At 42.4% G+C, this 13,824-nt stretch overlaps 1 protein-coding gene across 1 annotated transcript in view; it reads right to left on the bottom strand.

Annotated features, from left to right (window-relative positions):
• Positions 1 to 13,824, bottom strand: part of xpo4 (exportin 4) — a 98,740-nt gene that overhangs the window by 59,457 nt on the left and 25,459 nt on the right. The window contains exon 7 of the mRNA XM_080753258.1: positions 7,588 to 7,700. Within this exon, the coding sequence (XP_080609384.1) occupies positions 7,588 to 7,700 (113 nt within the window). The remainder of the gene's footprint in view (positions 1 to 7,587; positions 7,701 to 13,824) is intronic.

The following is a 13,824-nucleotide window of genomic DNA, read 5'->3' as shown; positions in this document are numbered from 1 at the left end:
TTGAAAACAACCTATATTGAAAGATGACACCCTAACCCTAACCCAAAATAAACAAGTCAGCTACAGTATGAGGTGGGGTATGATTTTCTTTTATAATTGTTTGAGTATTTTGGGTTGAAACACCAAAGGTTTGCCTATAATGACAAGTCTTTGAATATATATATATATATATATATATATATATATATATATATTTAAAAGAAATATATATGTTTTTATGTCAGTGGTGCTCAAACCTTTTCATGTGAAGAACCCCCAAAATGCTCAAACTTTTTCATGTGAAGAACCCCCAAAATGATATGTATTTGGCTACGGACCCCCATCTCAAAATATTTAGTTCCAGGGACCCCCCAGAAGCAAAATTTGTGTTACAAATGTTCGCTTAAAAGATACATAATATTCAAAGATTTGCACACATTTTCAGGGGATCTACAAGCTTGTATATCTGCTATTTTTCAATAGCTAAAGTATAAAATAATTAAGGCCCCTCCACCATGGGCCCTAGTAACTCAGTCCCACTCCCCTCCCCCCCTTGTGACGCCCCGGTGCCCTAAAGACCAACACATTTGCCCTAAGAGCGCCAATGTCTGTTCTAAGGGGTGCCTGGAGGACAACGCTAGCTCTCCACAGTCCACACATATGAAACCACTCACCAAAACAGGGCACCTGGGTTCAAAGCAGTGTGTCTGTCTGCACTGTTGAAATGTGTCTGTGAAACCACTGAATCCCTAACAAGCTTCGAGGGGCTGCATTCTGTGGCTTACCGTGCGCTCAAGCATTCTCATGGAAAGGAAAAAAATAATAAAAAAGTATATTCTCCAAGGGGAATTTCCCTGCTGTATCCACCAACACCATTATCCAACTGTCAACCTCAGCATGTTTGTTAGCCTTGTGTCAACTAGGGAAACAGGAGATTTATAAAGAATTGTATTGCAATGTTTTAGCTCAGTGGTTCTCAAACTTTGAGCTCTGGACAACTAAGCTCATTTTGAACACTCCTCAAGGACGGGTACTAACTCTGACATTGCACTGTGAGTAAAGAGAAGTCTGGGCGCTTCAGCCAGCAGAAGGTAGAAGGGCTTGTCGGTGCTCATTCTCAACAGGGACAACTTGCATCAGAGAGAATAATACCTGAGCACTTCAGGAGAGACTACCCAAATAAAATATTGCAGCACTCGACTGGTCTGCACAGACTCTGCAAGTTGTTTATTTTGCAGGGGTGACATGACGTTTTCAACTTTCGTACTCTGAAAGAAGCAAAAACAAGCCTTGGGCATAGCTGTGTAAAATCCTCAGTATTCAATGTATCCATTTGTAAATACAAAGTAATAACAACCTTTTTATTTGTGAACTGTTGCGATAAAAAAAGGCTAGAGAATGGAATACAACTACCCTAAGGACTACAAACCATTGAATGGCATCCAGACCTACTGCACATACAGTATAAACAGAGCTGCTACCTTTAAACACCTTTTAAATTTTAGGCTTACCCTGACCCTTATTTGTATACTATTGAAATCGTATTGAGAAAAAATAAATGCTGCCATTTGTTCCAAAAAAGCTTCATACCCTGTTAAGTATATACTGTACAAAACGACAAAAGGTGAAATAGCTCTGTCTACACAATGCTGTACCCCCTCCAACTGTATTATTATGTTCCCCATTTTCAACAGTTTGTATTATGTTTTGAAAAATGCTTTGGCAATGTAAACGTTTTCTCATGCCAATAAAGCTCCTTTGAATTGAAATAAATTGTCTTAAGGAGGAGTTACAATACCGTTTTGGATTAATCTCCGAGCAGAATCTCAGTGTCTAGTTAGACGACACTTAATAGCGTCACTAACTGAGCGCTGGAGCCACTTAATGGCAAACTGACAGACACAGGCCTGTCTAGAGAAGGTCTGGGGTAGAGGGGTGAAGTCCCCAGAGGGCCCTTAAAGAGGCTGAAAAGGACCTGCGATGCGAGAGGAGTGGAGACGCTCCTGCTGTTAGCGGGGGGCCCCTAATCCCAGGGCTGGGCTCTAATCCTACCACTGGTCTGTCGTGCACCCTGGCGACGCGTGTCTGAATGTGTACACAGTACGCACGCACGCACGCACGCACGCACGCACGCGCGCACACACACACACACACACACACACACACACACACACACACACACACACACACACACACACACACACACACACACACACACACACACACACACACACACACACACACACACACACACACACAACATAAACTCCTACTGCCTGTCAGCCCTCATAGCTGAGGAGGGAGAGATGGGTGGCAGCTGAACCACCGCGACATCCCATTAAATAGAATAAACACGTCCGCGTACACACACACACACACTCACACGCATCACATGTGCACGCGGATAATAAGTACGCACATTTATCCAACTCCAAAGCATGCACACACACACACACACACACACACACACACACACACACACACACACACACACACACACACACACACACACACACACACACACACACACACACACACACACACACACACACACACACACACACACACACACACACACACACACACACATACTGAATGAATGTACTTAAGTAATAAGGATACAACCAGCCTTGTGCGGCTGGCATAGATGAGCAAACCAAAGCGTGCGCATACGCACACACAACACACGGACACAAGACACAGACACACATCCTTGTAGATCGATGTCGATGAGTGAATGTGTGTGCACACTGCACGCGTACAAACGCACACACGTGCGCGCTCTCACACACACACACACACACACACACACACACACACACACACACACACACACACACACACACACACACACACACACACACACACACACACACACACACACACACACACACACACACACACACACACACACACACACACACAGAGGACAGACAGCTGACAGTATTGCAGACGCCTTACAATAACAAACAGACCAGCTACTAGAAATACCACAGGGACAACACACTAGATCCCTGTAAGCCGAGGCCAAAACGGCATGCATAATACACACATCTTAATGTCAATACAGACCCGCCGAAGCATGTCAAACATTTTTATTCAGGTGTACGGGCATATCAAATCACCCATTAGTAAAGGGTAGGGGAACAAGACTGACTGAGCATAAAGAATTGCAATTCTTTTTCGTTGTGATCCTTATCGATTATTTGACACAAAGGGTGGTGATTCTCTTGACGTTTGACATTCTGGCCATTTTATCTACCTTAGCCTCAACAAAGCAATTCAATCCATGTTGATCGAGTCATGTAACAGGTTTAAATTGATATTCTAATCTCACTGACAAATTATGTGAAATGTACTAAATAAAATATATTTGTACTATTATGTAGTGTTTATGAAAGTCTAAAACTTTTTTATGGCAGTCAACAAGTAGCAGTCAACAAGTGAAGTGATTTTTTTTTTACTTCGATGTGACGCGTTGTGAGTCTGTAGATCGGCTATTTGTGCCGTAACAAAAGCCTGTAAATGGACTTTACACAGCTTGTGTGACATGAACAGCGCTTCCTCCAAATGGGAACATATTTTGCATCATTGATATAAAAACACAGATAAGGATCTGCATATCTAAGAATTACACAAGAATATTCCTTTAGCTATGTCTACCGTTTGCCAACGGGTCTGAAGCCCTAAGCTAGATGCACTAAAATCATATTGATTACTAAACTAAAATCTTTGCTTCTGGGGGTCCCTGGAACAAAATATTTTGAGATGGGGGTCCACGGCCAAATGCATTTCATTTTGACATGACAAAGTTTAAGAACCACTGATAAAGGCCAATTCTACAAAATGTCTTCTAAATCCTAACAGTTTTCTGAAGAAAAAAAAGTATGTTGCTATCCACCTGTTTCTGCAAGAATTTACTGTAGAATTATGTGTGGAACACATCCGGAGAACAGCAGACATACAAGCTCAACCGTTGTAAGCTTGTAGATCACACTCGGCTGCGACGCCGGAACTGCCGCACACCTTCTGCGCAATGCACGATGGGACGTTGGAAACTTGTTGGAATATTTGAGTTAAAAATATTCACTCTAAATTTGGGTCTTGGAATATCTATTCTGCATCTAGCTTAGGGCCTCAGACCCGTTGGCAAACGCCAGGTTGCATGTCTACCATTCTCTCTGTGTGTGTGTGTGGGTGTGTGTGTGTGTGTGTGTGTGTGTGTGTGTGTGTGTGTGTGTGTGTGTGTCTCCCCGTTTTTATTACCATGTGAGGACCAGATGTCCTAACGAGTATAGTAGAATTGGAAAAAATAGGCAATGTGAGGACCGATAGCAGGTCCTAATAAGGATTAGGGTTAGGTTTTAGGTTTTAGGGTTAGGTTTAGGGTTAGGGTTAGTTAGGGGTTAGGTTTAGGGATAGAGGTTAGGGTAAGGCCACAGGACTTGCTTAAAAATGAATGGAAGTCTATGTAATGTCCTAAGTAGGTAACAAAAACGAGTATGTGTGTGTGTGTGTGTGTGTGTGTGTGTGTGTGTGTGTGTGTGTGTGTGTGTGTGTGTGTGTGTGTGTGTGTGTGTGTGTGTGTGTGCGTGCGTGCGTGCGTGCGTGCGTGCAGTCTACAGCGTTGTACAACTGAACTCCCTGAGACCTCATTAGCTCCTACTTCTTCCTGATAGAATTATCTGGGGTTGCCGTGGCGACAGATGACAATTCCAGCCAGAGTGTGCAGAGTTTGGGCTAATATCGCTTAGCAACAAAATTGGTTCCAGAGGTGAAACAAATCACTGACCGGGTGCCTCGGCACCCGCATGTTGAGAACTTTGTTTTGGATACAGTTGGGTATGGGATGATATGAAAATGTCATATTACCATTATTGTGACCAAAGTAATGATTTACGATATCATCGCGATAATGAAAATATCCCCAACATCCATTATCCTGGGGCGGAACATTTGCCAAAAAGAAATGTTTTGTCAAAGAGATTAGGTAGAAAGTGGAAAGAACTTGACACTGTATCAAGTATGTATAATGGAGGGTTTAAATGGTACTGGATATGCAGCTCGGCAAATAAAAGGTGAATTGATCCCAGTGCATGACAGAGGATAATTTCACTATAAATTAACTCTCCACTATACGATTATCGCGCTAGATACAGTACATTGGATCAAATGTTAAGATAAAGGTAAATGGTGACTGGAGCACTTCATGACCACACCAGGTGCTGTCAGGCACTGTCAGTAAAGAATGGGCTTTTCTCTATTGGTTTTTACTCTGGGATTAGTCCTTCTCAATCAGAATCAAATATACTTGATAACGCAGCTGGGTCCTATTCTCATCCATGCTAAACCCCTAAACTTCTTTCCCTTATTTTATTATTTTGAAAAACATTTTTAAATACTTCAACTGAAGTACAAGCTCACAACTTGTCGGCTATTTGAAGTATTATAAAAAAAAAGGCAAAGACGTTTAGGGGTTTAGGGTTTAGCTTGGACGAAAATGGGGCCCAGATAGTGTATGTAGGTGAGGAGTGGTATCTGGCAGTAGGTAGAGTAGTGACGGAAGAGGAATATCTTTTGACAGTCGAGAGGTTGACAGAAGCTGGGGTAATAACGGAGCAGTATTTGGCAGCAGAGAAAATGGCTAAAGCAGTAGCGCAGTAGTTGGCAGTAGGCAGCCAGAGAGAGGTTGAATGGATGCAGAGGGAGAGGTGAGCAGTTTGTTCCACACCGTAAGCTAGGCCAGCGTGGGCCCACCTCTTTAAATACACAAGTCACTCTACAAAAATACACATCCATTTCACTGGGCTGTACTCTGGATATCATAACACAATAACACCCTCCCCCCCCCCCCCCCCCCCCCCCATACACAAAAGAAATACCCTGTATGAATCAACTTAATGATGCTGTTAAAAAACCCAGCTTAAACTCTCAAAAGAAACAAGTTCAAATGAGATTGCTTCGCCACCCCAACTAATTTAGTCTCACTGTGTCTGCCTTTCTTAATCATAAATACAACATTAAAGGACAACTTTGTTTTTTTACAACAAGGGTTCATATTTTAGATTGTAATTTAAGAATATAAAAGATGGGTGTTAAAATGTTTGTATTTACTTCTTTCTATTGTTGTAGAGATTCATTATTTTGATTTCAGTGGCTGGGGGCAAGTGGCTTAATATGTCTTTTTACACAGAATAAGCCCATTCCCAAGATACAACGCAACATTTCATGGTTAGATGTGACTTATCGGGGCTAGTAGTGTTACTGTAAATAGCAATAAAGAAATTGCTGGCTTATTGTGTCTAGAAATAAATATTTAGCCACTTGTACGCATGCCCCCATGCGTATGCATGCCCCACATTTAGCATGCTAAACGTGATAATCCAATAGAACAAATGAAAACATTTTAACACTCACCTTTTCTATTCTCTAATTACAATCTAAAATATGAACCCTTGTTGTAAAATACTAAAGTTGTCCTTTAATGGTACAATAGTAATAGTAAATCCACTCGTCCTACACAATTTGCCCTCCTGGCTCCCAAACTGTGGAATAAACTCTGTTACACTTAGAACGACAGACTCACTCATAGCTTCCGCCGTGGCCTGAAGACTCACCTCTTCAGACTCCACCTAAGCCCATACTTAGCACTTGCCGTAGCACTCGCCTACCCCCAATGACCATACATGAAAGTTAGATGGCATTATTTTAGGTTTTATATTAAGTTTTTACTGAATATTTGCTTGGTCTATCTACGTTCTTTTTCTTAGATTACTATTATTTTCTATGCATTTGATGTATTGATGTATTACATTGCTTAATGTAAGTCGCTCTGGATTAAGAGCTAAATGCCTAAATTGTAAATTGTAGTACAATTTAAAAGGTATATTAAAAGAGAATAACAGAGGCTAAAAAAATATATAAATGGAAGCTGATCAAATGGCACGGAGAGGACAAATGCAAATACGGATGGACAAACAGACAGACAGACAAACGGAGGGCAGACGAACAGACAGAATGACCGATGGACAGATGGGTGGACGAGGGAACGAAATAAGAAATCAATTAACATGTCATTCAAAACTCAAGAGAAGTGCCAGCCAGATGGACAGAGCGATATAGACTGCAAAAATGAACAAATACATATGTAGAAAGAAGGACTGCAGTGATTAGTGGACAGACACGCAGACACCGGATAGATGGATGATTGGAGACACAGTGATGGTTAGACAGAAAGAATGATGGACTGAGAGAGAGAGGTGGTTTGATGGACAGACAGACAGATGAAAAGCCAATAGCCAAGTGGAGACACAGACAGACAGACAGACGGAAAGATATAGATGAACAGAGATACATCACAATAGATATTATTATAACACACTTTTTCATACTCAGATCAGTGGTTCTCAAACTTGAAATTTGAAGGTCTCCCCTTAACTTTGACAGTGTACAAAAGGAACCAATTGGACCCTAACGGGTCCATTTGTACACTGTCAAAGTTACAGACTTGTAAGGGTCAATTTAGACCCCCATAAACACACCTAGAGTGTCCCTGAAATCCACTTTGAGAACCACTGACTTAGATGGATGGAGGTACTAGTTACTCACAGTGAAGAAGAGGTCCATGACGCGCGTGTCCAGCAGGGCTTCTCTCCACGATTCTGTGGGCTTGAGCATCACATTCTGAGTGGACTCGAACATGGCGATGTAGTGGCGCCCCAGTGACCCGCCGCACGTTAAGGCCAACAACAGCATGGGAGGAGGAGAAGAGAGAGGGAGGGAGGGAAGGCGATTGGGGGAGGGAGGGAGGGAGGGAGTAGGGTACAAACACACACACACGCACGCACACACACACAGACGGCACAAGCGAGCTCACTGTCACTAAAGCTGTGTTCTGGCTGTGTATTTTGGTCTCCTCTGGTGTGGCTGGCCGTGGTAGCTTGTTGTTAGTCACTCAGCAGCTTCTCTCTCTCTCTCTCGCTCTGCCCTGGTTCTCACCCTCTCCAATAAATGCCTCCTTCTCCTCCGTTGGCGTTTATCGTGTGCTGCCTTCCTTGTCTCTCTTGCCCTTTCTCATCAGTCCTCTCCCTCTACCACACTTTCCTCCTCCACCACGTCTCGCAACCCTCTTTCTCACCCTCTGAGACAAGGCAAGGCTGATCTCTCTCGCTCTCTCTCTTTCTGTCTCTTGCCCTCTTCTGAGTCACTGTCCTCTCACTCACCTCTCTCTACTTCAATACGTTCAGTTTCTTGTCAACCCTCTCTCTGTCTCTAAGTCTCTCCTCTCTGTCCTTTTTAAAAAACACCACAAGACAGAGTGTCTTACTAAGCCACATATATGCAGCTCTCAGCCTCTCATTGTCCACTCTTCTGCAAGACGTGGTCAAGACTTCTTACGAAGCCACATCACACACAATCGCACATGCACGCGCACACGCTCCTCATCAGCCAATTGGGGGTCTCTCCATCCTTCTCGACCAATCGCGGTGACTCCCTCTCAGATCACTCCCACTAACAACAAAACCCACAACACACAATGTGTACTTCCCCGCTCTTAGCAAATCAAACGTCTCTCTTTCGTTGCCCAAACAAGACCAATTCCTCATCCACAACTGCACACACTACAGTACACACACACACACACACACACCTCTCACACTCGCTCTTGGATTACTTTAGAATCACACATTCTTGCCGCTTAGCCAATCCAAACTATCTTTTTCTGCTCTCTCTACTCTACAGACTGAGATTTTCTTCAAGACTCCTGTACAAAGCCACAGCTCCCCCTCTCCTTCCGTAGCCAATCAGATCTCTTTTCCCCCTCATTGACCACTCTCTCTCTCTCTCTCTTTTACTTTGCCCCCACAGGACTCGCTCTCTCTCCATTCAGATCAAGACATCTTGAAAAGATGTTTAAAGAAAATAACAAGCTCTCTTTAATTGGCCAATGGTGATTCTTCCTTCACAGTAAAATCCTTTGTCCTAATTTTTGTTCATAAAATCCCCCCCGTCTCTCTCTCTCTCTCTCTCCTTCCTCATCTCTCTCAGTCTTGGCTTTGTGACAGCAGAGGGCCAGTATGAGGAAACTCCCGCAGGAATGTCAGTTCAAAGCCAGGCATCGGCATGGGCCAGTGAGCCTATGCATTCCTCTATAACAGACCCCACAGTCACTCCCAAGCGCGCGCGTGCTCGCACACGCACACACACACACACACACAACACACACTTTTCAGCACAAAGGTTGGCACCTGTCTATGGGTGTGTGGGATTGTGCGTGTAATATGCGTGTACCGTATGTGTGTGTGCGCGACAGAGCCGTGGCTTTATGAGCTCGTTAAAAATAGCCGTCGGTGGACCAACAGCAGAACTCTTCTTGAACCTCTCAGAATGCAGCATAAGATACAGAATGATGGATGAGACAGAGTTTGCACGGTTGGATTTGTCATGGAGCTGTGTCAAGAGCTGAGGCTGATTTTGTTAAGCTTTTATTCGACATCGACATCTTTTATCCCTTGGTATTTCTTTTTAAGTTTGTCTTCATTTGTATAACCCCACAAGTGAAGTAGGGGTGGGCGATATGGAAAAATACAATATCATCATGATATTTTTTCCAATATTCAGATATTTTTTTATGTTGGTTTTTATGGTTATTTTTTCAAGTTACTTAACAGTACAACCACCTACAAGGTAACACAAACTAAAAGAAAAAGGAGTAACAGACCATTTAGACCAGTGGCCCTCAAAGTGGGGTCCAGGGACTCTCTGGGTTCCTTTTGGGAGGTCTAAATTGACCCTACAAGTATGTAACTCTGACAGTTTAAGGGTCCATATGGTTTAATTTGTAAACTGTCAGTTAAGGGGTGACCTTGACATTTTAAAATTTGAGAACTACTGATTTAGACCAAAATGCAGGTTTAAATGAATTCTGCAATGAATCTCTGTTTTAACAATTCAACAGGATTTTTATAAGGCTCTCCCTCATTGTATCACGATATACACAACACAATATCTCAGAAAAGGTATATAGTGGATACGTTGTATGATCTCAATGATATTTATCACCATATCGCCCACCCCCTAAAATAGAGGGTTTTAGGGGAGGAGAGAGGGACAGGCAGGCAGATAAACAGACAGTTCTCCAGGGAGGGAACAACAGCAAGCGTTTTTTACACCTGGGGGTCCCCAGGGACCTGGGGGGTCCCTGGAGCTCCGGGGGTCCTTGGAGGTTGTAGTTTGGCAGGCAAGGAGTTTGTGTGGAAATTTTGGCATGGATCGGGGTAACGGTGGCGGAGATATGAGTAGGGGGAAAGTGTGACGTGTGACGAGTGACGTGACGGAGGGAAGGAAGGAAGGAAGGACAGACTGACGGCTGGTGGAGGTTTGGATAGTATGAGAGTGTAAAAGTAACTGCAACCTACGGTCGCAAAAACCATAAGTCAAGGCTCTTCAAGAGGGGGTCCGGGACCCCTAGGGGGTCCTCAGAGTTACTACAAGGGGTCATCCAAATCTTTGTTTGATAGAGACATTTTTTCTCCTTTTTTATATTAACCACTTGAACGTCCATATTCTGAGAACTTTAGCCAACAATAGCAGATCGGCAAAGCGGTTTGGTGTTAGAGGGGAAAACGAGCAGACTAAGTACGGAGTGAAATGTCAAGTTTATTAAGTGTTGACGGTTCAAGTGGTTAACTATCTGAAAACACAAATAGACATGAATCCAAAATACACTGATGATTGTGCTGTCAAATGATGAAACTATATGGAATCTATGATAAGGTTGTGGGGGTCCCTGCTTCATCTCTCTCTCAGCTAAGGGATCCTTGGAGTGAAAACGTTGAAGACCCCTGCCATAAGTCCAATATATCGGCCAATATTCGTCTTTTTTACAAATAAATAAATAAATCTGCAATTATGCATCCGATGTGTCCTGATTTGTAACCACTTTTTGATGTAGGCAAAAATCTACATGACACACTGTGTGAGCATGATTTTTTTTTTAAGTGCTTAAAGCATCTTGACCATCAGATCAAAATTCATGTCAGATCCTGTCTAGGTGAGACATGACCTTTGACACAATCTAAATATCTCAGTAGAAGAGTAGGGAGATACCCAGAGTTATAGTGTATTCACTTACTCCATACAGATTGGACATTACATTTTATTAATTAAAAAACGGTTACAGGTACATAAAGCCGCTTTAAGTGGTCGAACTAAATAAACTTCTGTTTGCAGGTATGAATTATTTGTGTTTATTTTAATTGAAGATGAATGTTTTTAAAATGTATTTAAAGATTTTGCACATTGCACTTTTTTTATCTCTTCTTTTTTTCCTTTTTTCTTTTACAACATATTGGTAATCGGTGGTGTAAGAAGATTGAGTCCTCTATCTAGACTAGGGATGGGACGATAAGCGATATCATCGTTTATCGTGATAAAAAAACACTCACGATAATCGCATCGTGGAGATTTAATTTATCGTGATATCGTCCTCCGTCATGCACTGGGATCAATTCACCTTTTATTTGCCGAGCTGCATATCCCGTACCACTTAAACCCTCTATAATTGGTAAAAGGTACTTTTTTTCACTCTCCATCAAATTACTTTGCCAAAATATAGCCGATCTGCAAGCTCACAACGCGTCGCAGCGTTGTAGATTGGCTATTTTTTGGCAAATGTTCCACCCCAGGATAATGGATTTTCATTATCGTGATAATATCGTAAATTGCAATTTATTTTGTCACAATAATTGTGATATGAAATTGTCATATCGTCCCATCCCTAGTATAGACTAAACCTAGGCTAAGTGGGTTGATGTCTATGATGAACCAGCTTTTTTTTAATGATGCAACCGTGTACATGCACATGCAAAGTGTCCTCGAGTCTGAGAAAAGTGATTTAAATCAAATCTATTATTATTATTATTATTTGATTGTGATTAATTTGTCTCAACCCTCAATTATCATCTTTTTTTCTTCATTGTACTTTTTCTTCTCTGGTCCAAAAACATAAATGGCCATTTCTTGAAGAAATTAGTGAAAACGTATGTTCTGAACTTGTGTTTTGAACGTCTGGCTTCAACAATAGCTCTAGTTTGTGTGTGTGTGTGTGTGTGTGTGTGTGTGTGTGTGTGTGTGTGTGTGTGTGTGTGTGTGTGTGTGTGTGTGTGTGTGACTGTGCACGCGCGCGTGTGCGTGCATGCATGCCTGCAGGATGAGTAATGAGCGTGGAGTGACTAGGACATGTGGCTGTGGTTTGGGGGCTGTTTTTTAAAAAGACATCACCTGCTACCGTCCCACTCCTTCCAACAGGCGTAGGGATAACTGACACAGCACAATGATTTTTCCGATGGAAAAACAAGACTGACAAATAGATAGATGGCTGGACAGTCAGACGGACAGAAGTATTCAACTGGCCTAAAATAAACAAAAACACAGTCACACGATACGACCGACTGCCCTCAAAACGTTACGTCATGCCGTAGTGCTGAAGCACACACACACACACACACCCAAACCCAGGCAGGCAGCAGATTCTCAATGCTTCACAATAGGGGTGGGAGATATGGTGATAAATATCGTTGAGACGATACAATGTCTCCACAATATGCCTTTTCAGAGATATCGTATGTATCGTGATACAATGAGGGAGCCTTATAAAAAAATCCTGTTGAGTTGTTAATACAGAGATTCATTGCAGAATTCATTTAAACCTGCATTTTGGTCTAAATCAGTGGTTCTCAAACTTTAAAATGTCAAGGTCTCCCCTTAACTCTGACAGTATACAAATGAAATCAAATGGACCCGTAAGGGTCAAATTAGACCTCCCAAAAGGACCCCAGAGAGTCCCTGGACCCCAGTTTGAGGACCACTGGTCTTAATGGTCTAACTCTGATACTCTTAATTTTTGTTACCTTGTACTGTAGGTGGTTGTACTGCTAAGTAACTTGAAAAATAACATGAAAAAAACAACAACATGAAAGATACTGTATCGTGATAGAGCTTGGAAAGATATTGTGGTATTGTATTTTTCGCCCACCTCTACTTTTAATTATTTTCCACTGGAAAGGACAGACTGACGGATGGAACGGACAGACACACATGAAGGATGTGATCCACCGTATATATACAGTATCTCGGCATATGCATTGCGCATGTCGTGCACACAGGCAGAAACATATGCCACTGACCACAATATGCACAGTACGCATTCAACACCGGGCCAAGCAAAGCCTTCCATTCTCTAGCCAAGTCTTTGATGACTGACATTTTTTATTTACCATCCGATATTTATATTGCAATGAATGTGACACCCGACTTAAGTCCTCCCCCGCTTCCAAGGATGCAGGAGGCCTCATAGGCGCAAGAAAAATCAATCTTTAAGCAATAAGCACTTCAACTTTATACTTTGTTGGAACCGGAGTCACCCAGGGCTACTATACCAGGCTCCCGTTTTCGCTCTAAACTAAATTATCGAATCTACAAACAATGAACTTGTGACGTGAGCTTGTAACCCATCTTTGCCAAATGTTCGGCGTTAGAAGTCTCGTTCATGTTGTACAAACGCACCACATAGCTGCAGTAACGGCAACTTTGTGGAAAGCGGTTCTTGAAAGTAACGGGGTGCCCGACTCATCTGAAACAAAGCTTTATAAACTAAACGAGTCTTGTTTTTCGCAAGCTCGACAAAACACGATATGTGAGCCATGTAGGTTTGAAACCAAACAAAACGACACACTGCAACAAACCTACACTGTAAATAGCAATTCATTAAAATACATCTGATTGGATTAGTCCGCTTGTTTCACATTTCCAATAAGCATCAGCTGATAACTATTTCAGACATCC

This window comes from Nannobrachium achirus (genome assembly GCF_963921795.1).
Source record: "Nannobrachium achirus genome assembly, chromosome: 22".
Taxonomy (NCBI): domain Eukaryota; kingdom Metazoa; phylum Chordata; class Actinopteri; order Myctophiformes; family Myctophidae; genus Nannobrachium; species Nannobrachium achirus.
This window is presented reverse-complemented; position numbering and strand designations above follow the sequence as displayed.